The 21854-nt window shown below is 63.0% G+C and overlaps 1 protein-coding gene across 2 annotated transcripts in view; it reads right to left on the bottom strand.

Annotated features, from left to right (window-relative positions):
• Positions 1-2200: 2200 nt before the first annotated feature.
• Positions 2201-21854, bottom strand: part of COL7A1 (collagen type VII alpha 1 chain) — a 32130-nt gene continuing 12476 nt past the window's right edge. Inside the window, exons 47-120 of one of the 2 annotated variants that reach the window (XM_039733976.1) lie at positions 21763-21789; positions 21633-21662; positions 21413-21484; positions 21249-21308; positions 21108-21143; positions 20896-20976; positions 20735-20770; positions 20590-20634; positions 20423-20494; positions 20266-20310; positions 20133-20159; positions 20009-20050; positions 19312-19392; positions 19117-19152; positions 18985-19020; positions 18820-18900; positions 18603-18638; positions 18321-18392; positions 18044-18088; positions 17827-17862; positions 17645-17680; positions 17443-17547; positions 17287-17322; positions 17078-17113; positions 16880-16927; positions 16726-16761; positions 16420-16551; positions 16053-16262; positions 15925-15960; positions 15716-15760; positions 15496-15567; positions 15329-15373; positions 15126-15188; positions 14998-15042; positions 14676-14711; positions 14375-14410; positions 14147-14191; positions 13882-13914; positions 13661-13723; positions 13530-13565; positions 13343-13423; positions 13175-13243; positions 13055-13090; positions 12926-12967; positions 12724-12768; positions 12533-12577; positions 12374-12409; positions 12197-12256; positions 11945-12070; positions 11743-11814; positions 11493-11528; positions 11142-11201; positions 10947-10991; positions 10835-10870; positions 10683-10718; positions 10538-10594; positions 10247-10318; positions 9918-9989; positions 9798-9833; positions 9640-9720; positions 9513-9566; positions 9243-9296; positions 9105-9167; positions 8940-9002; positions 8537-8653; positions 8093-8170; positions 7960-8013; positions 7709-7757; positions 7596-7631; positions 7069-7158; positions 6639-6722; positions 6427-6546; positions 5617-5796; positions 2201-5503 (exon numbers count right to left, since the gene is read on the bottom strand). In XM_039733976.1, coding sequence (XP_039589910.1) covers positions 5454-5503; positions 5617-5796; positions 6427-6546; positions 6639-6722; positions 7069-7158; positions 7596-7631; positions 7709-7757; positions 7960-8013; positions 8093-8170; positions 8537-8653; positions 8940-9002; positions 9105-9167; positions 9243-9296; positions 9513-9566; positions 9640-9720; positions 9798-9833; positions 9918-9989; positions 10247-10318; positions 10538-10594; positions 10683-10718; positions 10835-10870; positions 10947-10991; positions 11142-11201; positions 11493-11528; positions 11743-11814; positions 11945-12070; positions 12197-12256; positions 12374-12409; positions 12533-12577; positions 12724-12768; positions 12926-12967; positions 13055-13090; positions 13175-13243; positions 13343-13423; positions 13530-13565; positions 13661-13723; positions 13882-13914; positions 14147-14191; positions 14375-14410; positions 14676-14711; positions 14998-15042; positions 15126-15188; positions 15329-15373; positions 15496-15567; positions 15716-15760; positions 15925-15960; positions 16053-16262; positions 16420-16551; positions 16726-16761; positions 16880-16927; positions 17078-17113; positions 17287-17322; positions 17443-17547; positions 17645-17680; positions 17827-17862; positions 18044-18088; positions 18321-18392; positions 18603-18638; positions 18820-18900; positions 18985-19020; positions 19117-19152; positions 19312-19392; positions 20009-20050; positions 20133-20159; positions 20266-20310; positions 20423-20494; positions 20590-20634; positions 20735-20770; positions 20896-20976; positions 21108-21143; positions 21249-21308; positions 21413-21484; positions 21633-21662; positions 21763-21789 — 4425 coding nt within the window. In that variant the 3' untranslated portion in view covers positions 2201-5453. Of the gene's footprint in view, positions 5504-5616; positions 5797-6426; positions 6547-6638; positions 6723-7068; positions 7159-7517; positions 7632-7708; positions 7758-7959; positions 8014-8092; positions 8171-8536; positions 8654-8939; positions 9003-9104; positions 9168-9242; positions 9297-9512; positions 9567-9639; positions 9721-9797; positions 9834-9917; positions 9990-10246; positions 10319-10537; positions 10595-10682; positions 10719-10834; positions 10871-10946; positions 10992-11141; positions 11202-11492; positions 11529-11742; positions 11815-11944; positions 12071-12196; positions 12257-12373; positions 12410-12532; positions 12578-12723; positions 12769-12925; positions 12968-13054; positions 13091-13174; positions 13244-13342; positions 13424-13529; positions 13566-13660; positions 13724-13881; positions 13915-14146; positions 14192-14374; positions 14411-14675; positions 14712-14997; positions 15043-15125; positions 15189-15328; positions 15374-15495; positions 15568-15715; positions 15761-15924; positions 15961-16052; positions 16263-16419; positions 16552-16725; positions 16762-16879; positions 16928-17077; positions 17114-17286; positions 17323-17442; positions 17548-17644; positions 17681-17826; positions 17863-18043; positions 18089-18320; positions 18393-18602; positions 18639-18819; positions 18901-18984; positions 19021-19116; positions 19153-19311; positions 19393-20008; positions 20051-20132; positions 20160-20265; positions 20311-20422; positions 20495-20589; positions 20635-20734; positions 20771-20895; positions 20977-21107; positions 21144-21248; positions 21309-21412; positions 21485-21632; positions 21663-21762; positions 21790-21854 lie in introns of both variants that reach the window. The other variant, XM_039733975.1, reaches the window with a different exon arrangement.

The following is a 21854-nucleotide window of genomic DNA, read 5'->3' as shown; positions in this document are numbered from 1 at the left end:
GCGCAGGCGCGGGGCCGCCCCCCAGGACGTGTACGGGGCGGGGCGCGGACTCGTGACTGACAGGGAGAGGGCGGGGCCAATCGGCAGCGGCGCGGTGTGATTGGCGGGGAGGGCTGGGGGCGGGGCTGGCGGGGGTCTGGGTTGGGGTCAGCGCTGGGGGGACACTGGGACTGCAGGGGACACTGGGGAGGGGCAGCAGTGGGGACACCGGGACTGCAGGGGACACTGGGACACTGCTCGGTACATTGGGGACACTGGGACTGCAGGGGACACTGGGGAGGGGCAGCACTGGGGACACTGGAACTGCCGGGGACACTGGGCAGGGGCAGCACTGGGGACACCGGGGCTGCAGGGGACACTGGGACACTGCTCGGTACACTGGGGACACTGGGATTGCAGGGGACACCGGGACACTGCTCGGTACACTGGGGCTGGGGAGAGCACAGGGCCTGGCAGGTGGCACTGGGATTCCTGAGCTGGGCAGGGGAAGGACACAGGGGAGATGAGGGGGCACGAGGGGCAGAGGGGGCTGAAGCATGGGGGCACACTGGGTCTCGGGGGGGACAGAGGAGACAGAGGGGCAGAACATGGAAATGAGGAGATCCTCGCAGGCTCAGTGTCACAGGAGCAATTGGGAGTGGCAGGGGAGAGCCCCCTTCTGCGGGATGGACAGTTGTCACTCAGGCTGCCTGCCCTGGACTGTCCCTCTTGGGTGCACCAGCTCTGACAGGTTTTCCTATGACCCCTGTCCCCCACTGCTACTGGCACCCTGTCTCTACCCTGGACCCCAAACCCAGCCCCACAGCACACACCCAGTGGGTGCAGGGGGTATCTCAAAGGGCCAGGCACTGCCCGGGCATCACCTGAGCCTCAGATCAGGCAGGGACAGCAAGAAACCTTTTACCCTTTTACCTTGCCACCTCACCCCAACCCAACTGTCACATCCCTTCCTGAAATCTGTCCCCTCCATGGAACGTGGGCTCACCCCAGCTGCTTCTGGCCCTTTCCCCAAGCCAGTGCCCACTCCGCAGTGCGAGGCTCACTCACCCTGCAGCAGGTAGTCCTCGAAGAGCATGGCCGTGTCCCCCACCAGCTCCAGCTGTCCCCTGCAGGTGTCTCCCGGCCGCAGCCTGCTCGCACCACGCTGTACTTTGCACGGGGCTCTGCACTCTGCTCTGCTCTGCCCTTATCTCCCAGCTGTGCTGAAAGCAGCAGCTCCAGTGGCACAGCGCGATTTCCCTGTTGGCCCAGAGCTGCTGTGGGCTCCCTGGGCTGGCTCCACTCTTGGTGCAAGGTCTGACACCCCTCGTGTGGAATTTAGTGCTGGCTCTGGCCGAGCACTGCCCTCACAGCACCTCAGGGGAAAGGGAACACAAGGTGGGAGTGCAAAGGGTGCAGAACAGGTAAAAAGCACAAGTTGTGTTTGATGCCACATTTTATTGTGCACAATCACTCAAAACCCTGGCTTTGAGACTTGGCCAAGCTCTGTGGAGGATTTTGTGTGCTTCAGTCACCCAGAGAGAAGAAGCACCCAGGAAAAGCTGCCTGGCTGGATGCAGCCCCTTTGGAGACATCCAGGAGGTGGCTGAGCAGGGAGCAAAGCCAAGCATGGAAATCCCTGTAGTGCCTGGGGCTGGGACCAGCTCTGCTCAAGCACTGGCCAAGGCAAACCCAGCCGTGTCTTCTCCAGTGGGGCTGAGGTGAGAGTCATTAAACCAAATCCTCCCATGGCTGCTGATGGTGCCATGAGCAGTGGGACCAGGGGGACGAGGTGCCACATCCAGTGCCCTGCAGACACACCAGTGCTGCTCCACGCCTGCCTCTCCAGCAGCCCAGGCAGTCCCGCTGCCCTCTGCAGCCCTGCTGGGTGCCAGCCAGCACAGTTCACCTCCTGCGCCCCAGGCGGGCCATCAGCTCGGCGTTGGCAGCTGCCTTGGCCTGCAGCTCCTTCTCTCTGGCCAGCTCGAGCAGGATTTTCAGCAGGTGAGTGTGGACGTCGAGTGACAGGGACACCCTGCTCCCCTTCCTCCTGGGAGCCGCTCTCCTGGCGGCTGGGCTCGTCAGCCAGGGCAGGGCTTGTCTTTGTGATCCCTCTAGCAGCGACAGGCTGGCTTCGTCCAGATGAGGCCCTGCCCCAGAGCCGTCACCCCTCCTCATTCCGGAGAGAGCAGGCAGCATCTTGTTATGGCTGGTGCTTTCCTGCCCCCTCAGCTCCCCTCCGTCCTCACTCTGGGGGGCTGCTGAGGGCCACTCACGGCCCGGTCCCTTCCAGGCTGCTGTGGGTGCCCCGAGGAGCAGCAGGAAGGAGAGCAGCATCCTGCCTCGCAGCGCGGCCGGGGGTGCCTGCAGGGACACGGGGCTTGGCTCTGAGCATCACCCCACCACCCTGCCACGGCCCCACAGCCCCCAGGCAGGACATGTCCCCAGCAGGGTGTCACCCCCTGAACCCCTCTGCTCCCTGCACCACCTGGTGGGGCTTCACCCTCCTTCATTATCCCACCCTGGTTTTAACCCTGTTGAACAGGGTGGGGAGTTTTGGGGAGGCTGAAGGGGACATGGGAAGCAAATCACCTGGGTGTCCTTGTCCTTTCACACAGCCCCTGGCCAGATGCCAGCCATGCCCTCAATTTCACACCCCTCAGCCCTTTGTCACCCAGGGAAGCAGACAATCCTGCTCAGGAGGGTGCCTGCCAGGGTCCTGTGGCTGCTCCCCAGCCCATTCCTGCCCTTTGGCCAGGGAAATGCCTGGGGTTTCAGGGCTGGGCGGGCAGTGGAGCTTTCTTCCTCCCACGCCTTCCCTGGCAGATGCCATTCCCCGCTGTGTTGCTGGGTTCTTTGGGGCAAAAGTCACCCACCGAGGAGGGACACGAGCCACTTGGACTAAAATACACAGCATACTGGGGCAGGAGACTGGCCACAGGTCCTGAGTTGTGTCAAGCCTCAGCAACTTTCTCCACCCCATCCCATCCCTCACCCTGGTCCCAGGAGGGCCCCAGGGATTGCAGGATGCTGTGCACGGGGTGGGGGTCAGAGCAGGTGCAGGGACACTGCTGCACAAATCCTGCTATTTAGCTGCCTCTCCCCAAAATCAGTCACCCAGCAGAGTATCTCTAGGGTGAAACCCTCTAGAAAATACCATAGTAGGCAGCTAGAGGCGCTTAACTGGCTGCAAAATTAGGAATGAAAAGCATCTAACCCCCTGCAACCTATTTCCCAGCTAAAAGCCCCCAAAAAGCACCACTGAGGGCACAGCCTCACCATTTGCAGCAGGTCCTCGTCTCCTCAGTGTCCAGGCAGTGCTCCCAGGGTGCAGGGACCACAGCTGGGGGTTTGCCCTGCTCCCTGCCAAGCCCTGGCTCTTATCCTGTCCCAGCTCCACCTCTGACCCGCAGAGGGGGTGACGGTGACAGGGGGAAGGTGGGGGGGCAGTGTGTGGAAATGTTTTTAATAAATTTTGCCTAATGGCAGATGAAATCATCCCAGGATGTGGGTGGGTGCGTGCCCCCTTGCAGCTCCACCAGCTGCATTTGGAGGGGATTCCAGGAACCTGGGACAGCTCAGTTGTAATTGTTTCATGTTTGACTTGCAAGATGTTTTTTTCTCCATTCTAATTAGGCTCCCTGCTCCTGTCAGGCTTGGTCATCACTTAAGGGAGGGGGAGAACGTGCACATTGCTGGGATCATGGGCAGACCTGTGGGCACTGTGCCTCACAAGGACAGCTCCTGGTACCAGTCTGGCACTGTGTCCATGCCCTGGCCACATGGAGGACATACCTACCTGTCACCTCCCTGCTTTGGCCACTGGATTGCAGGACACCAGTGGCTTGCAGCTCACCTTAATGCATTCCAGCTGGGACACCACTGGTTTGCAGGCACCTGCACCAGTCCAGCGTGGCCCAGCTGCCCAAGGTGGGTAGCAGCCTGTAGGCAGTGCTGTGGGGTGAGCCCCACACACAAGGGTTTTGCTCCAAAGTTCCCCCCTTAGGGAGTGTGGGAGCATCCCAAGGCTCATAGGCTGGGTGGGCACTGCATGAGGTGGGTTGTGGGTGCTCAGCCCCACGGGCTGGCCACGAGCCAGGGTGCCCAGGGTTCAGACCACTGGGGCTCTGCCCACCCCCGTGGTGTGAACCGATGGGTGACCCATCCTATGCCAGCCTCCCCAGGACAGCAGGGAACAGAAATAATGCCAGCTTTGTTCCTCCTCCCAGGCACAGCCAGGAACTCACACCCAGCAGCCAAAATTAGCTGGCAGCACTGATTCACACAGTACATCATGCAGCACCACAGACCCACGTGCTGACACGTCAGGGCCTGGACAGGGGGTCATGGCCTGGCTTGCATCAGCTGGGCATGTGCTGGGCACAGGGATGGGGCACTGGGCTCCCTGGAAGGGGTGAGGAACCCCAGCCAGCACTGCCAGCAGTGGGCAGCTGGAAAGGGCAGCCCAGATGGGGTCTGAGTCAAGAGCTGTCCCCAAACTCCACAGGAATCTCCAGCAACGTGCCAAGAAGTGTGACATCTCCCTGTGAGCACAGCTTTAATACACATCTCCCTGCATTGGTACACATAGACATTTGCTGTATGTGGGTATACACAGAGAACAGCAGAACGTGTGGGGGCCACAAAGCCCACCCAGCAGCCCTGGGGCTCGGGGGAGTGAAGGGCACATCCCTACTCAGCCCTGGGGCTGGGGGAGCAGGGGCTGTGACATCACTTTCACAAAGCCTTTGAGTACGTGTGGGCGAGCAGGAACTGCTTCTAACATAGCACCATCCTCAGGGTTTCCCTGACAGGCCTGGGGGTGCAGGTGACATCCCCCAGAGTAAGGCCAGATGTGCTGCTGGCAGATGTGTGAGCTGGAGGGTAGCACATGGCCAGAGCCTCCAGCCTCCCCACAGGTCACCGCCAAACCATCGCAGCCACAAAAGGGAAACTGGGCCCTAGCTGAGGTTAAGGTGAAATTTATTCAGATGGAGCTCATTGGAGGGTGGGGGTGAGGGATGTTGTGCAGGGAGGCACTGCCTGCACAAGGATGTGGGCAGCTCTCCCAGCAGAGAGGGAGTTTGGGGGTCATTGGCGGGCAGGAAAGGGTACAAGGGTATTACGGGAGGGAGTCCAACTATGCCAAGTCCTACCTCTGCTTCCAGAGAGAGGGAACAGGGCTAAGAGCCCTTCTGCTGGCAAAAAATAATTTAAAAATCAAACTGAGAACAGCCCAGTGGGAACAGGGGGTTCAGAGCCTTGGTGGGAGGCAGTTTCCCATTTGACATAAATTTCACCTTAATGACAAAAAACTGATATGAAATGAAAAACCCATGAGCAGCATAAAGACAGTTTAGAAATAGCACCAGGTTCCTGCTGGGGCTGGAGGGTCCAGGCTGCTGCCAGCCCCGGCCAGGGCAGCGCTGGGCCCCGGTTCCAGGCAGCCCAGCCTGCCGAGACACTGCCTGCACCTACACCTTTGGCTGCCCTCGCACCTCGCTGCCGGCGCTGCCTCGGGAATCTGCGGGGAGAAGCACGGCGCTGTCAGCGCTGGGCCGGGCACCAGCACCGTGCCCGGCTCCGCACGGCACGGCACGGCGGCAGGCGGAGGGGTGCCGTGCCAGGCGTGCCCACCTGGCCCCGGGCGCTGCCCGCAGCGCAGCTCGCACTCCTCCCGGCTGCCGAAGCGGTTGGGGTTGCCCCGGCAGCCGCTGTAGACGAAGGGCCGGCACTCGGTGGCTCTTTGGTTGTAGTACCAGCGCAGGGTGTAGTGCTGGCAGTGCCCCTCGTCCAGCGGCAGCCGGCAGGGCTCAGCTGTGGGGCAAAGCTGCTGGTGAGGGCAGGCAGGGCTGCCAGACCCTCTGGCACAGGAGGGGAAACCCCCCCAGCAGGGCGAGGCTGAGCATGGGAAGGGTTTGGCTGGAGCAGGTGTCTCTGTGCTCTGCCCAAGTGCTGGAATTGAGGGCAGGAGACTCCACTCTGTCTCCTGGGACAGCTCCCAGCAAAGAGTTGGGAGGGAGGTGGCGTGGGGACATGATGGCCACAGCACCCCTTGAAAGGATTATGGAGGGACTCTCCAAAGGCTGCTGCCAGTGGGGCTTCCCTGATCTCCTGGGGCCTTTGGGATCCATCCTGTGGCTCGTGACCAGACACAGGAAACCTGCCAGGGCAGCACGTCCCACCAGCCCAGCACGCCACTGGTGATGGCCTCAGTGAGGGGGATAGAGCACGAGGTCTGCATGGTGTGGGCAGCACAGTGACAGGGAAGGTACAACCCTCTCAAGTACCAGCAAGAGGGCAGGAACCCCCAATCCCCCCAGACAGATGGCACAGGGACCCACTGCCCAGCTGGGTGTGAAGACACCAGCCCAGCAAAACCCAGGCAGCTCCGTGGTTTGCCCCAGTAGCTTAGCTCTCAGTGCCAGGTGAGTGCAGGGAGCTCACCATCCACTGTGGGCTGCTCCAGGCTGTCCATCTCCGGGACCTCATCGTAGTCCTCCTCCTCTTCATCCATGCTGTCATAGGTGAGGTCGTCATTGTCGAGCATGATCTGCCTGTCCTGCCCTGGGAGACAGCACCACACATGAGCAGTCCTCACCACACACGTGGGGCACAGAAAAAGGGGGCCAAGGACTACAAGCACAGGGATGACACACCCTCATCCTCCTCTGTGTGTGACACCTTGAGCACAGGGACTACGTGGGCGCTGCCAGCAAGGAATGGCTGAGTGGAGGAGGACCCTGTAAGGGAACACAGGCATCAGGGAAGAGACAATGGAGTCTGGATTGCTTTCCCCTTATTTCCCAAGGGAAAACCACCCCTTTCAGGTGTGGAGCAGTGCAACACCCCAACCCTGTTGCAGCCTGACAGGGTAGATGGACAGGGATGGTGGACCTGGAGATCCCCCTCCTCTCTCTGCACCACAGACCAGGGCTGCCACGGGGGCTTCTGGAGGAGGCACAGGCAGGGGAGGCCCAGAGAGACAGCAGCCACTTGGAGCCCAGCAGGACAGGGACAGGGGAAGGCACAGGGAGACACACATGCCCATGTCACCAGATCTCACAGATCCTCCAGACTCTCCATCACCTGTTTGGTCATGCTCGTTCTCCTGGCGGACGATTCTTCCTGCTCCCTGGGCAGAGTGGAAGCTGCTCCTGGCCTGAGCCCCCCAGCCTCCTTGGAGAGAAAGCACCCACCTCATCCCAGCCCACCCCTTGCCTCCATCCCTCCAATCCCACTTCTCCAGCCTACCCTTCCCTCCAGCACTGCTGACCCCTGCAGGACCCCTGCCCCAGTTCTGACACCCAGGAATAGATGGGGTACAGTTCCTGTGATCCCCTCAGCTGGGCAGACCCTGGCAGCACCCAGACCCCACTGGCACCATCCTGAGCCAGCTGTCCCTGGGATCCCTGTGCCATCATTTCTGCCACACACCAACCCTTCTCCCTGTGCAGGGCCCTGCACTGATGCTGACCCTGACTGAAGGGTCATGGAGGGTGCCAGCCACCTCCAGCTCCCCAAAACCAGTGGCACACCTGGGTGCCAGGGCTCCTTTTGTGCCACACGTGTGGGGCAGGGGGATAGGAAGGAAGAGCTGCAACCTGAGTGCTCACGTGAATCCTGATGCCGTGGAAGGTGGCCACCACAGGCTGTGGGAGAGACAGGGTGGGGTCAGGGGCGGCAGGTCCAGGCCCCCAGCCCCAGGGCAGCAGAGGGGGATGCTCACCACAGTGCTGGCTCATCTCCTGCCTGACGAAGGCGCGGATCTCCTCCTCCTGCCGGGCACATGGGGGGGCAAGGGTAGTAATGGGGGATGGTGCAATTCAGGAGGAAGAAAAACCCTTTCTCCAGGGTCTAGCAGAGCCCAGAGGTGAGAGCAGCCCCTGCCTCAGTGGCACTGGGATGGATCCAACACCCATTCCCACCCCAGTGACCTGAGTTCCACGAGCCCATGCTGGCTCCTTTCTGGCTCCTTACCGTCATGCCTGGCTCCCCCTTCTCCCCACGGAGCCCGTGGGGGCCAGGACTGCCCTGGGGACAGCAGAAAGGAGGTGGGAAGCTGGCCCTGGCTGGAGCTCATCCAGGCAGGGCCAGGCACCCAGACACTTACCTGCTCTCCTCTCTCACCAGGGATGCCAGGCATGCCACGTGCACCCGGCACTGACTGTCCAGGGGGGCCTCTCTCCCCCTGCAAAGGACACGTGCTCAGCATCTGGCTGGGGGTGAGAGTCTCTCTGCTCTCCCCAGCACCATGGATGTGCTGCTTTCCCCACGCCTGCACCCCAGGGATGCCAGTGCAGGTGGGGATGGGGACAGGCCCGGCTCAGCTCAAGGACAAGCAGGGTTCCAGACTCCTCCCCTCAGACTCCATCCCCTAGGCAGGGGGACACAAAGGGTTGGACACAAGGGAGGAACGCAAAGCCAGCGAGCTGGCAGGGCAGGACAGAGCTGGGACATGACTCCAGATGCCACCCACCCCTCACCCATGAGGGGGTCTGAGCCCTCCCATCCTCACAGCCCCAGAGGGGACCAGTCACCTGTGGTGGGGACTCACCTTCTGGCCCTGCATGCCCTCAGGACCTCGTGGGCCAACACTCCCTGAGGGCCCAGGGGGGCCAGGAGCACCGTCACTGCCCCGGGGACCAGGGCCACCCATAACACCCGGGGCACCCTGGAGGAGAGCAGAGGGTGAGGCCAGGGCTGTCAGAGCCCCCAACTTCAGAGCAGATGCCATGGACATCCTCTGACCCCACAGCTGGGCATCCCCCAAAAAAACAGCACTGGTGCCTCCTTATAAAGAGCAGGGAATTGTTATCAGCCCTTGTTTAGTGACACAATTTAGAGCAGCACTGAAAGACTCTTCTGGGAGCATCAGGCTCTGATGTGCTCCCAACCAAGGCTGTGTCCTCGTACAAGCAATGTGGTGCAATGCATCCCATCCCTTTCCAGCTGCTCACCCGGTCTCCTTTCTCCCCCTGGTCTCCTTTGGCTCCCTGCTGCCCATCAAATCCCCGGTCACCCTGCAAGGAGGAAGGGACAGGCAGCAGGGGACACACAGCGGGGGACAGGCAGCGAGGGGAAGAAGTGCCAGCACAGCTTTTCCCAGCACTGCTCCAACCTACCTTGGGTCCCATGAGCCCTTCCTTTCCAGGAATGCCTGGTGGTCCTGACAGACCCAGCTCTCCCTGGGGGACAAAGCAATGTCCATGAGGCACCAGCCGTGCTCTCCTGTCCCCCCCTGGTGTCAGTGAGGTGCTTACCGGCTCGCCTTTCCTCCCCGGCAGTCCCGAGCGCCCCGGGATCCCTGGCTCTCCCTACAGCAGGCAGGAGAGAGGCAGGGCACTCAGTCCTTCACCCCTCAGTGCTCACCCCAGAGCCACAGGCAGAGGAGGGGACACCATGACCCTGTCACAGGCTCACAGTCTGGCCTCAGCCATCTCCCTGCTCCTGCTGGCTGATGGAGGGGATCCAAAGGGCCACAGCCTCCACAAACATCCAGGCTCCTGCAGCACCCTGCAGCAGCCACTCACCTTGTCGCCCTTGTCCCCATTGAGGCCACAGGCACCTTTCATGCCCCGCTCACCCTGCAAGGAGGGGAAGTCAGAGCCACGCCAAGCCAGCACTAGAGAGCACTGGCAGCCAGAGAAGCCAACCCACCTTGAGGCCACGCATGCCCAGGGGTCCCGTGTCCCCCTTCTCCCCCCGGGCCCCGGGGATGCCATCGCGGCCAGGCTGGCCCTGTGAGAGCACACAGCGTCAGGAGGGTCTGCTCCTGCCCTGCAGGGCTGGCAGAGCCACAAAGACAAGCTCCTCACCGGCTCTCCAGGCTCTCCTGGTGCTCCAATCTCTCCCTGGGGAAGGCAAAGGCTCAGTCAGACAGGTAGGGGGATGGTGCCACCAGCATCCCCCAGCAGAGGGGCTGCCCAGCTCCATACCTTCTGCCCACTAGGGCCACGTGCCCCAGGGAAACCCGTGGAGCCCTTCTCTCCTTGTTCACCCCTCGTGCCCTGCAACAGAAACCCAGATCAGCACAGGGCAGGAGGGAGAGCTCCAGACACAGCCACTGCATGGCCACAGCACAGCCATGTCACTTCTGAGGCCAGTCTGGCAGGTCTCCTTGCACCATGTCCCTGCTAGCACCAGCACACAGGGCACAGGGATGCTGTCATGCCCTGCTTCCTCTGTCTCTTGCCCTGTCAATAGCCCTCCATGATCTCCAACCCAGCAGCTCCCAGCCCTGCACAAGTTCCCACCAGCCCTGTACCTTCTCTCCGGGCATGCCTTGCTCCCCCTTGTCCCCCTTGTCCCCTTCTGTGCCCTTCAGGCCACGCTCTCCCTGTGAAGGAGGAAACACAGGGAGGGGTCAGGGAATGAGGAGAAGCTCAGACACTCTTCAGGGTGGGGAGGACAGACTCCCATGGGGGTCTGTAGGGTGGCTGAAGGAGAAGGGACAATACACTCTGCAAGGGAGGGTCCCCCAGCAGGAAAAAGCTCCTCCAGTTCTTCCCAGAGGGACAGGAAGGATGGGCAGAGGGAGGACAGGGACAGCTCTTACCGGCTCCCCCTTGCTGCCCCGTGCTCCTGGCGGCCCCTCCACCACCACAGTATCACCCTGTACACCCAAAGCAGAGAGGTGGGGGTGAGAAGGGGGGCCAGGGCTGCCCCCTGCCTCCCCAGTGCCCCCCACCCCAAGGACTCACCTTGTCTCCTTTGGGTCCTGGGGCCCCAAGGTCTCCCTGTGAGGATGAGGTGAGATGTTGCAAAGATGCACAGCAGGCAGTGCCTCCCTGGGCACCCCAGCACCTGGAGGTGCATGCCTGTCCCCCAGTCCCCAGCCTGCAGAGTCCCTTACCTTGTCCCCACGCTCCCCGCGGTTCCCAGGCAAGCCCTGTGGGGGACAAGGGAGCTGTGGTCAGGAAGGGATCACCCGGATCAGGGTGCAGCTGAGGAAGGGGGGTACTTACTGCTGGCCCACGGTCCCCTTCTGGCCCTGGGCGCCCATCCTCACCCTGCAAGAAGGAAGGGATTTGAGAACAGGGTTTAGCTTGGGTACCCCAACATCACCCCACCCCAGGGACAGCTGCAGCTCTGGCTCAGAGACCTGCCAGGCACCATGTCCCTGGCTGTGGGGACATGGGGGGGACTGTGGCAATGCCTACCCGTGGTCCTGGGTCACCACGTTCACCTCTGGCTCCTGGCAGCCCAGCCCCTGCAGCACCCTGCCAGAAGAAGGCAAGAACTCACCCCCATCCTCACTGCCCACAGCTCCTCCCAGCCCTGCTGGGTATCCCCCATGCCAGGGACACCCCACAGTCCCCACCACCTCTCTGGGTGCCGGGCACACAGGAGGCCCCCATGTGCCACCACCCAGATCAGCAGAAACCGAAATCAGCACAGGGCAGGAGAGAGAAACCCAGACCAGCACCCTCAGGGGTGAGGTGGCTGCAGGGACACTCCACAAGAGCAGCAGCCTCCCACCTCTCATGCTACAGGGCTGCCCCTGCTCCTACCTTGTCACCCTTCAGGCCAGGGGCCCCTTGTATGCCCTAAAAGAAAGGAGAAGGGTGAGCAAACCATGGGAGGAAAGCAATGCCAGACACCGTGTAAAACACCTCTGAGAGTCCCACCATGGCACTGCACACTCCAGCAGCAGCGTGCCCCGGGGGCCAGGGAGGTGCCAGCTGCTGTCAGCCTGTGTGAGCCAGCAGGGAAGGCAGGGCAGAGCCCACAGCCCCAGGAATGCTGTGGCACCATACTCACGGCCGGCCCTGGGGGCCCCACAGGTCCTGGGGGTCCAGCGGTGCCATCCCTGCCTGGGAAGCCGATCAAACCCTGGCAGGGAGAAAGCAGGGAATGGGCACAGGCTGGGAAGCAATGGGGCTTTGCAGGGACCTCACTGGCACTGCACAAGGGTCCAGGGTCACCAGGACCAGTGGTGCTGTGTTCTGGTTGTAGTCTTTACCCTCTCTCCTGGGGGACCTGGAGGGCCAGGCTGTCCATTGTCCCCTCTCAGGCCTGGCTGTCCTGGCATCCCAGCAGGGCCTGCTAAGCCTGGGGGTCCTGGTAATCCTGGCAAGCCAGTGTCACCCTGAAGTAGGAAAATAAAAGATGAAGCTCCTCAGGAGTGTACTTTTCCTTCAGCCAGCCAAGCTAGAGCACCACTGGGTCATTAGGGACATGATCAGAGCCAGGGTGACAAGGGGACAGGGGTTACCTTCAAACCTGGAGGCCCATCCTGTCCTGGTGGTCCCCGTGCACCGACGCCCAGCGATCCCTGCAAGGTGGCAGAGAGCGTGTGGCACATCACCTGGCTGGTGGGCACAGGGGTGCCAGGGCCATCATGTCACCCAGAGCACCCCCAGGGATCCCCCTGGGGGCAGGGGACACCTACCTTCTCCCCTTTGGCTCCAGAGGATCCCTTGGCTCCCTGTGAAGACACCAAGCCCCCAGGACGACCCGGGCAGTAGGTGGCAGGGGCACAGATCCCAGCCCCCAGCAGCATCCACTGTCCCCAACATCCACCCACCACCCCACTGTGCCTTCTACTCACATCTTCCCCAGGATCTCCTGGCTCTCCAAGCTTTCCTGGCTCCCCCTGGCAGGGGAAAAGAAGGAAAAAGCAGATGTGTGGGATTATGAACTGGGGGAGCAGCTGCAGCTGGGTCCCCACACTGTGGCCAAACAGCCAGGAAGCCAAGGACCACACATCCCCTCCTCAATGACCCCCGGGACAGTGCTCACCTTCTCACCCTTGGGGCCTGGCAAGCCTCGGTCACCCTTGGAGCCCTGTCAGGGACAGCAGCGTTAGGGGACAGGGCAGCCACAGGGCTGGCTCGCCCCTCAGGAGGCAAGGGGGGTGGGAGGGGATAAGTTAATGGTAGGGAAAGGTGAATGGGGGGAGATGAGGGTCCTGGGAGTGTCAAGGTTTGTGGGGGTGACTCACAGGCTCTCCCAGCAGCACACCCTCCAGCAGCGCCGGCTCACCCTGCAGGGACACCCAGCTGTGCCCACTGTGGATGCCAGGGCCCAGCAGACCCCTGCCCAGCCCAGCCCCCACAGCCTGGCTCCTTACCTTCTCTCCCTTGGCTCCAGGGGGGCCGGGGATGGCCTGGGGCAGAGGACAGAGCGGGCAGGTGAGCAGGGCTGCACGGGGATGCCCCCCTCATCCTGGCCAGGGCAGCTCTGCACTCACCTGCCCTGGGGCTCCAGCATCCCCTGGCTCTCCCTTGGGACCAGCAGGCCCCGAAGGTCCCGGTAAGCCCTGGCACAAGCAAGCACAGGTGGCACAGCCCTCAGCCTTAGCTGCAGACAAGCCAGGTGAGCTGAGTGGGGGTCCCCCTGGGATGGGGCACCAACGTACCATCTTCCCAGGCACTCCTGCCTCGCCGTCCTTCCCTGGCACACCGTCCCTGCCCGGCACGCCTGGCTTCCCGCTCTCCCCCTGCAGGCAGTGAGAGCAGGGTGGGACATGGGGGCCCTACAGCCCCCCAGGCAGCCCCCAGCACCCTCACTGGTGGCAGCCAGACTGGGGGAGGCCACACACTCACCACTTGTCCCGGCAGCCCAGGGACACCCGGCGGGCCCTGCAATGGAGACATGAGCAGAAATCAGAGAAATCAATCAATCCCAAGCACCAGACACAGCCAAGGGGTGGGTTTGGGGTACTGCAAATACCTACCCCTGGGCCGGGGGGGCCAAGGGGTCCTGGCAGGCCCATGTTGCCCTGGGGGCCAGGCAAGCCCTGCAATGGGAACAGCCACATCAGAGAGGGGATGGCACAGCCAGGACCTCGGCTGCCCCCGTGGGAAGGTGTGCTGGGGTGGGACTGGCTGATTTTGGGGAGGCTGCATGGTTTTGGGCAGCCAGGTGGGTACTGGCAGGGAGGGTATGAGTACTCACACGGATGCCGGAGCCAGGTTCCCCCGGATCACCCTGGAAGAACACACTGCATCAGCCTGAGCACCCCCACCACCCAGCTACTTTGGTCACAGGCATACCTTCACAGCTGGATCCAGGAGGGGGTCCAGCCAAATGTCCCTCCCACCAGCCCAAAACTCCCTGAAATGTGGTCCTCTCTCCAGTCCCCACATCTGGCAAGGCACCCTTTCCCTCTGCCAGGCTGGACATGGCAGTGCTGATGCAGATGCCAGTGCTGCTGCCTTACCTTGGCACCAGCTGGGCCCTGGGTCCCTGGTGGGCCAGCGCTGCCCTGCAGGGGACAAGGGGACATTATTGGGGTGGTGCTTGCTGGTGGCACAGGACAGGGAGGGGGCAGCAGGACCACTCAGTCCCAGCAGTGCCACCCCACCTCCGCTCCCTGGGGGAATGCCCACCCTGGCTGACATCACCCTTGCATGACAGTCCCTGCACGTGGTGCAAGGTGGCTCCTTACCGGAGGTCCTGGTGGTCCTGGGTCTCCCTGATTGCCCTGAAGGGAGGAAGAAATGGGATCACTGCAGAAGTGGGTTTTCCCCCGTGGGAGCAGGGGGTGTCCCCAGGGGGAGCAGACCCAGACAGTGCCAGCAGCTCTGGTAGGCAAGCCTGGACAGGCCCTGCTGAGATGCAGTGGGCCAAGGACCCAGCCCAGCAGCAGGGTGACCCCCAGGGTTTCACCAAGCATTCACAGCCAGGAGCCCCCAGCTGTGTGCTGAGGTGGTGGGGCACAGGGACATGGGGGACACATGGACACCTACCGGGCGTCCCAGCACGCCAGGAAAGCCTGGCAAGCCCTGCAAAGAACCACATCAGAGTCAGTGCACAAGGGGAAACCCAGCAACCCCACACAGCCCCTCCATGCCTGCCCCCCAGGCACGCTCCCCATTCCCAGTGTGTGGTACCCAACCAGGGCACATAGGAGGGGCAGGAATAGGAAGAGGCTCCCAAATCCCAGGCCCTGCATGGGGAGAAGGAGGGAATGAGCCATAAATGCTCCTGCTGGTGCTGGTGGTGGCTGGTGTGAGACCTCAGCAGCTCCCCCAGTCCCATCCTGCATCCCTTCACCATGTCCCCACTCACCGGCTTCCCCTCAGGGCCTGCCAGCCCTCTCTCACCCGGGAGACCCTGGAGCAGAGGATGGAGACAGGGACGGGGTCAGTGCCAGGCAGGTCCGGGCAGTGCCAGGCAGGGGACAGTGTGGTACTCACAGGGCTGCCGTCCCTGCCCTTCTCGCCAGGCTCCCCTCGCTCGCCCCTCAAGCCACCATCACCCTGCAGTGGGGACAGGCACGGGGTCACAGGAGAGGCAGGGAGCTTCCCACGGCCTCCCAGGGCCTGCTGAGGGGTGTGCCCAGCAGTGCCCTCACCCAGGGCTTTGCTCCCTTTGACATGGGACACTTATAACCTCAGACCTTGTCTCCTTTGGGTCCCCGCTCGCCCTCAGCTCCGGGCTCACCCTGTGTGGGGAAGAAGACAGATGCCATCAGCCCTCACTGCCACCACCATCCTCACCCCAGCCCAAGATGTTGCCCCAGCTCTGTTGTCTCGGCTGCCTTCTCCTTCCAGCCCAGCCACACACCTTGGCTCCTTTGGGTCCGACGGGGCCGCGTTCGCCTGGGAGGCCCATCAGGCTGCCCTCCACCACGTCCACCTGGGGGAGGGCACAGTCAGGCCCAGCACCCAGGCCACCTCGGGAAGGATCCCTCAGGGGCAAAGCCAAGGGACTGGATGTGGCCATCCATCCCCAGAGGGGCAGGCTGGCACCTTGACGATGGTCCCCAGCAGCTGCCATCACCTACCTTGGGCCCTGGGGGCCCGGGTGGTCCAGGCAAGCCATCCCTTCCCTGAGAAGGGCAGAGAAACAGGCTGAGTGTCAAAGGGCATGGCAGAGCAGAGCCTTCCTGGCATGGAAATGGGCATCTGCCTGCCCCACAGAGAGCCCTGCATCCCCTCAAGAGGGGCACAGCACAAGAGAGGATGGAGGGCACCACGTCCCAGCCCAGCTCACCTGCTCGCCTCGGTCGCCCTTCTCGCCTCGGTCGCCCTGTGAGAACACCGTGGTGGCTGTCACGGGGCTGTCCCCAAGCCCCTGGACCAGGTCCCCAGGCTTCACCTCGCACCTCCACACACACTCACCTTCTCGCCGGACCTCCCGGATTCCCCCAGCTCCCCAGCCCGGCCCGGCACCCCAGGAATGCCTGGCTTGCCAGGCTCCCCTGGCTGCCCAGGCGGGCCCTCGGGACCCCGCTCACCCACGGCCCGGCCCATGGGGCCCTGGGGGCCGGGGGTACCTGGGTCTCCCTTGTCACCTTTGGGTCCTCGCTCGCCAGGGAAGCCTAAGGAGCCCTGCAAAACAAAAGCTGCTTTGCCAGAGCCAGCCCTGAGGCAGGGCAGTGAGCCCCCCCAGCACCCAGGGCTGAGCCGGCTGCATGAACCCCCAGCCAGCCCAGAGAGCAGGAGTGGGCAGAGTGCTGGGGCTTGGCTGGAGCCTGGCTCCACTCACCTCTCGGCCTGGGGGCCCCCTTTCTCCTGGATCCCCCCGACTGCCCTTCTGGCCCCGCAGCCGCTCCACCACTGGCGGAAAGGAGTCTGAGCTGCCGTCATAGGCACCCGTGAGCTCCTTCAGGGATGAAACCTGGCAGCAAGGACAGAGCCACTGGTCAGGGAATAAGGAGAACCCAGCTGTGGCAGCACTCCACAGTCCTATCAACCCATCCTAAATTGCTTGGATCCCCCACCACCTTCCACGTCCTCTTCCTGCTGCCATGTGGCAGGAAAAGCCCCAGCCTGACAGTCAGGAGATACATACCTTGATGCCAAGTGCTTCCAGGCTACGTTCAATGTTCTGCAATAAAAAGACATTAAAAACAAAGTAGGTTCCCACCATAGAGGCTGTGGATGGTTCTCTGTCCCCCAGGGCTGATGCTGCTGTCCCAGCACAGCAGGTCAGGGTAGGGACTCACCACTGTAGTCCCAGGGTCTCCACGTGCTCCAGGGTTGCCAGGTCGCCCCTAGGTTTAGAGGAAAAGAGGAAGTGAGAAGATGTACAGAGGTGCAGCAACCTTGGAAGGTTTCAGAGTTAACACTTTGCTGCCTGGGCAGGGGCTGTGGTTGTGACTGGGGGGGCTCATAGCTTGTCAGGCTCAGTGCTGGGTACTCACCGGCTCCCCTCGCAGTCCAGGCTCCCCTGGGTCCCCCTGAAACAGCAAAGGGATCAAGGGGAGCAGTCAGGCTGCCCAGCACCAACTGCAGCACCAGGGTCCAGCCCTGTTATCTTGGGGTGGGACTCCTGCCAGGGGCTTATTCCCTCTGGCACGTGGTCCCCCCCACACCTCTGCCTCGGGGGACTGGGGGGCAGGAGCACACTTACCTTTGGTCCAGCCACCCCACGGAGGCCTGGGGAGCCCTAGAAGACATGGAGGTGACACAATAGCACCGAGCGCCCATGGACACAGGGCAGTGCCCCGAGGGAGCCGTGGATGGACTCCAGGGTCTGAGTGGCACCACGGGGAGGAGAGCTACACACCTGGCCTGGGGGGCCAACCTGCCCTGGGACACCGGGGAGGCCAGGGGGGCCGAGGGGGCCTGGCACACCTCTGTCCCCCTGCTCGCCCTTGGCACCGCTGCGGCCCTGCCGAGAGAGCAGTGTCACCCTGAGTCTGGGACCAGGTCTGTGCCCCATGGGGGCAGGTACCCCCACCACACACTCCTCTTTGGGGAGTACTCACTTCTCTCCCAGGTAGTCCTGCATCACCTTTGTCTCCCTAGCCAGGAGAGAAAGGAGTTGGAGGGATGCTGCCCCATCCACCTGCCCCAGAATGGTGCTCCTGGTCCCGGCAGGGTGGAGCCACTGGGCTTGTGGGGATCACATGGGGACCACACAGGAACCACCCCTGGACCACCTCCTTACCTTTCTCCCATCCTCTCCTGGTGTCCCATCTTCTCCCTGGGAACAAAGGCTGCCTGTCAGTGCCCCACTCAACGATCTCAGCATGGGTACAAACCAAAGGATGGCTCAGAGCATGGGGGCTCTGCCACATGCTCCCTTTGCCTTATGTTGTACTGGGATCACTGTCCCTCAGCATCCTGGCAGAGCCCCAAAGCCAAGCCCTGTTTCCCCTACTCACATTCTTGCCATTCAGGCCAGGTTTGCCATCCTCACCGGGTTTGCCCTGGGAGGAGAAGAAAGGCAGTGAGGGAGCCCCCCAGGCTCTCCAGCAGCCAGGGGCACCAGCAGCCAGGGGTGCCTGGGGCACACTGGAGCCTCAAGGTGAATGGAAGGGGGAGCTGGGCACAGGATCCTGCCAGATGGATCCTGCTGGGATCCAGAGAGGGCACGGGGCAGGATGTGTCTCTAGGGTGGGACAGGATGTGTCCCTAGGGTGCAGGCTGGCTGGTACTTACAGGCACGCCAGGTGGTCCCAGGGGACCCACAGGGCCAGGGGGTCCCTGCTCCCCACGCAGCCCAGGCAGCCCCTGTGGGGAAAGGAGATGGTGGGAGCACAAGGCAGCAGGGCAGCCATCTGCCACAGCCAGCCTGGGAGCAGGGAGTGTCACTGGCAGTGGCACTCTGCTGGGGACAGGGAAGGGTCTTGGTGCACTGCATGGGACAGGACACTGGTCCCTTGCAGGCCTGATGGCCCAGCAGGAACACAGCCTAAACCCACCCTCTCCAGAGGTACTTACATCCCGGCCAGGATCTCCCTGCTTTCCCGGGTCACCCTGCAGACAAGGAGGAGGTGAGGACAGGGACATTCCTACCCTGCCAAAGCTGCCCCTCCAGAGCATCCCCAGCCTGGAGCAGAGGGTGTACGGAGCGGGGGGACAGCTCCTCCCACCCCACCATCCCTCTGTCCCTCAGCTGCCACCCGTGGCAGCAGGCACAGACACCCCCCACACTCACCCGCAGCCCAGCGGGCCCCGGGGGCCCAGGTTTGCCCTCCAGCCCATTGCGGCCATCCAGCCCTGGTGGGCCACGGTCCCCCTGCAAGAGAGCAGTGAAGGATGGTTGGAGCTTTGGGTGGGATGGGAGTGCTGGGGGGCAACCCTCAGCCCCCAGTCCCCTCACCTTCTCTCCTGGCAGGCCTCGGTCCCCAGGGTCACCCTACGGGCCGGAAGAGATGTGAGCATCACCTCCTGTTAACAGGAGCTGCACAGGGCACGGGTCCCATTCAGACCCCGTGGGAAAGGGGACACTTACCCGTGTGCCAGGGGGGCCACGGGGGCCCTCCACACCCTGCAAGAAAGAGACACCCTCAGCAGTGGGGCAGGGGGTACAGGAGGGGGTCCTGGCTGCTCCCAGGTGGTCCCTGCACACCAGGACCCCCGGCTCCCCTGCAGAACATCACCCCTCACGCTGCCCCAGTGCCTCCCACAGCAGGGACCCAGCACCTACCCTCTCTCCAGGCACTCCAGGGGAGCCAGCATCACCCCGGGCACCCTTGGCGCCGTCCTCACCCGGGTCCCCAGGGTCCCCCTGCCAGGGAAGGGCACGGTGGTCAGAGGGTACTGTGCTGTACCCAGCCTGTGCCAGAGTACACAGCGCTGGGGCTGTGTGCTTTAGGGGTGGGGTGAGAGGAATGGTCCCAAAATAAGAGGCACAGGGTGAAAAAGAGGTGGCTGGGCTCAGAGCAGCTCCTGCTGGGGCAGTGGGGCCAGAGTGTGGCTGCAGAAGAAAGGCACTGAGCAGCACTGCTGAGCCAGGAGCCAGCTTGGCTACAGCTGGGACCACAGTGCCCCCCAGCACAGAGCACAGCCAGTGTCCAAAACTGTCCTGAGCCTAAGCTGGGTTGCAGAAGCAGAAAGCAGAGTGTTGGGTGCTGCCACAGGACCCCTGTGGGGCTGGGGAACCAGGAGCACAGCAGTTCCTTTGGAAACCTCAGCCCTACAGGGCCTCCTCCCACCACGGGGCATGAGTGTCAGCCCCTGTGCCCTCGAGTTCCAGGTGCTTCTCAGTCTGGGCACATCAGCTGCACATGGCAGAGGCTGTTTGGGCAGGGAGGGCTTGATGAACAAGGATCCCAGCAGCCAGGCAGAGCCCAGGGACAGCAGAGGGTATCCCACCACCAGCACCCCAAGGACTCATTCATTACCTTCTCACCCTTTGCCCCCACTCCTCCGAGCCCAACATCGACCTGTGGGGCAGAGAGGAGCTGCTGGAGCACACGGGGCTGGACACCAGCCCATGGGCATGGAGAACAGGGAGGCAGCACTTACAGCTCGTCCTGGGGGTCCGGGAGGCCCCTGAAAGAAGGGCAAGGGAAGCAGATTAAGGGGAGCCGGCACAGCCCTGGGGAGGGCACAGCTGGCTCTGGGGTGGGGGGCCACATGTGGCCCTGCCATCACTCACCGGGTCCCCACGGTCACCCTTGCTCCCTGGTGCTCCAGGGCTGCCCTGCAGGCAGGAAGGATGGAGTCAGAGGGAGAGGGAATGGGGGAGCTGTGGGGTGTGGGTCCTGTGGGATGGGGGGTACCACGGAGCAGTGGGAACTACAGGGGCTACTCACATTCCTGCCTTCAGGTCCGGGGTCCCCCAGGTCACCCTTCTCCCCGGGGGGGCCACGGTAGCCAGGAAGGCCCTGGGTGGAGGGCAAAGGGGAGATGTGCATTAGCAGGAGCCACCCCGAGGCCATGAGTCTCTCCTGCCCAGGGTGCCCAGCAGCCCTGCACTTACCCGGGGACCCCTGTCTCCAGGCTTGCCAGGCAGACCCGCTTCGCCCTGTGGGGAAAGAGGGGGTGAGCAGGGGACAGAGGGAGCAGGGGCAGAGGGAACAGGGGCACACGGAACAGGGGCAGTGGTCCTGGGGACCCTCACTTACCGGCGTGCCTTCGTCACCTTTCTCTCCTCGCTCTCCCTGAGGCACAAATCAGTGGGCACCGGCCAGGAGAGAAAAGTACAAGTCACCAGCATCCCCCTGCTCCCTGCCAGCCCCGCTGTCCTCAGGGCCACAGTGCCCCACAGCCCCTTGTCCCACACTACCTCCTTGCCTCGCAGCCCGATCTGCCCAGGGCTGCCTGCTCGGCCCGGCTCCCCCTTCTCCCCTGGCTCTCCTGGGTCACCCTAGGCAAAGGAAGGGGCAACAGTCAGGGCAGAGTGTGGGCAGCTGGGAGAGAAGGGGCACAGCCTGGAGGAACAGAGCCGGCCAGACAGACGGATGGACGGACAGATGAATGGAAGGGCAGTGACGTCACCTTTGGGCCACTCCTGCCTGTGAGGCCAACGATCCCCTGGTTGTTGGAGAGCAAGAGCAGGTGTCACTGGGAGCCCTGGTGGCCCCTTGCCCGGGAGGGAGCAGGCCACGAGCTGGTGCCCCCAGGGTGCCCCAGACTCACCCGATCACCCTGCTCGCCTTTGGGGCCGGCTGGCCCTGGGATGCTCAGGCCAGGGGGACCCTAGACATGAAAGGACACAGCATGGAGCAGCAGCACAGGCACCATGAGTCTGGGGAGGGCTGTGCCATGTGCCCTGTGCTTCCTGTCCTCAAGGCAGTACTCACACGGGCACCTTTATCTCCTGTGTCACCCTTGGGGCCAGGAGGTCCTTCTGGTCCTGGGAAACCTCTTTCACCCTGGAGCAGACAAAATCAGCACCCAAACCACCCATTTCCCCCCCACTGTGGACCAGGCTTAGGACCAGGATGAGCCCAACTGTGCAATGCCCCTCCCCAGCCCACAGCTGTGCCCAGAGGGAGGAGGGCACAGCTGGGCCAGGGTTACCTTCTCTCCAACACCAGCCACGCTGGGAGCCTGGAGGGGAAGCAGAGGAGACCATGCTGGGCACTGCCCATGGCTCCCTGTCCTGGGGCTGGGGCAGGCAGAGCTGGAGGTGCTGGGCAGCATCACTTACTGGCCTGCCAGGTGGTCCTGGATCGCCCTGAAGAGAGACAGGTGTCACTGCCAGCCCCTTCCCCAGCAGACCCCTGCCACCCACCAGGACCC

The sequence above is a fragment of the Passer montanus genome, unplaced genomic scaffold (assembly GCF_014805655.1).
Source record: "Passer montanus isolate IOZ18808 unplaced genomic scaffold, ASM1480565v1 scaffold9, whole genome shotgun sequence".
In the NCBI taxonomy this organism is placed as follows: Eukaryota; Metazoa; Chordata; class Aves; order Passeriformes; family Passeridae; genus Passer; species Passer montanus.
The sequence above is the reverse complement of the archived record's forward strand: the minus strand, read 5'-3'. Positions and strand labels throughout refer to the sequence as shown.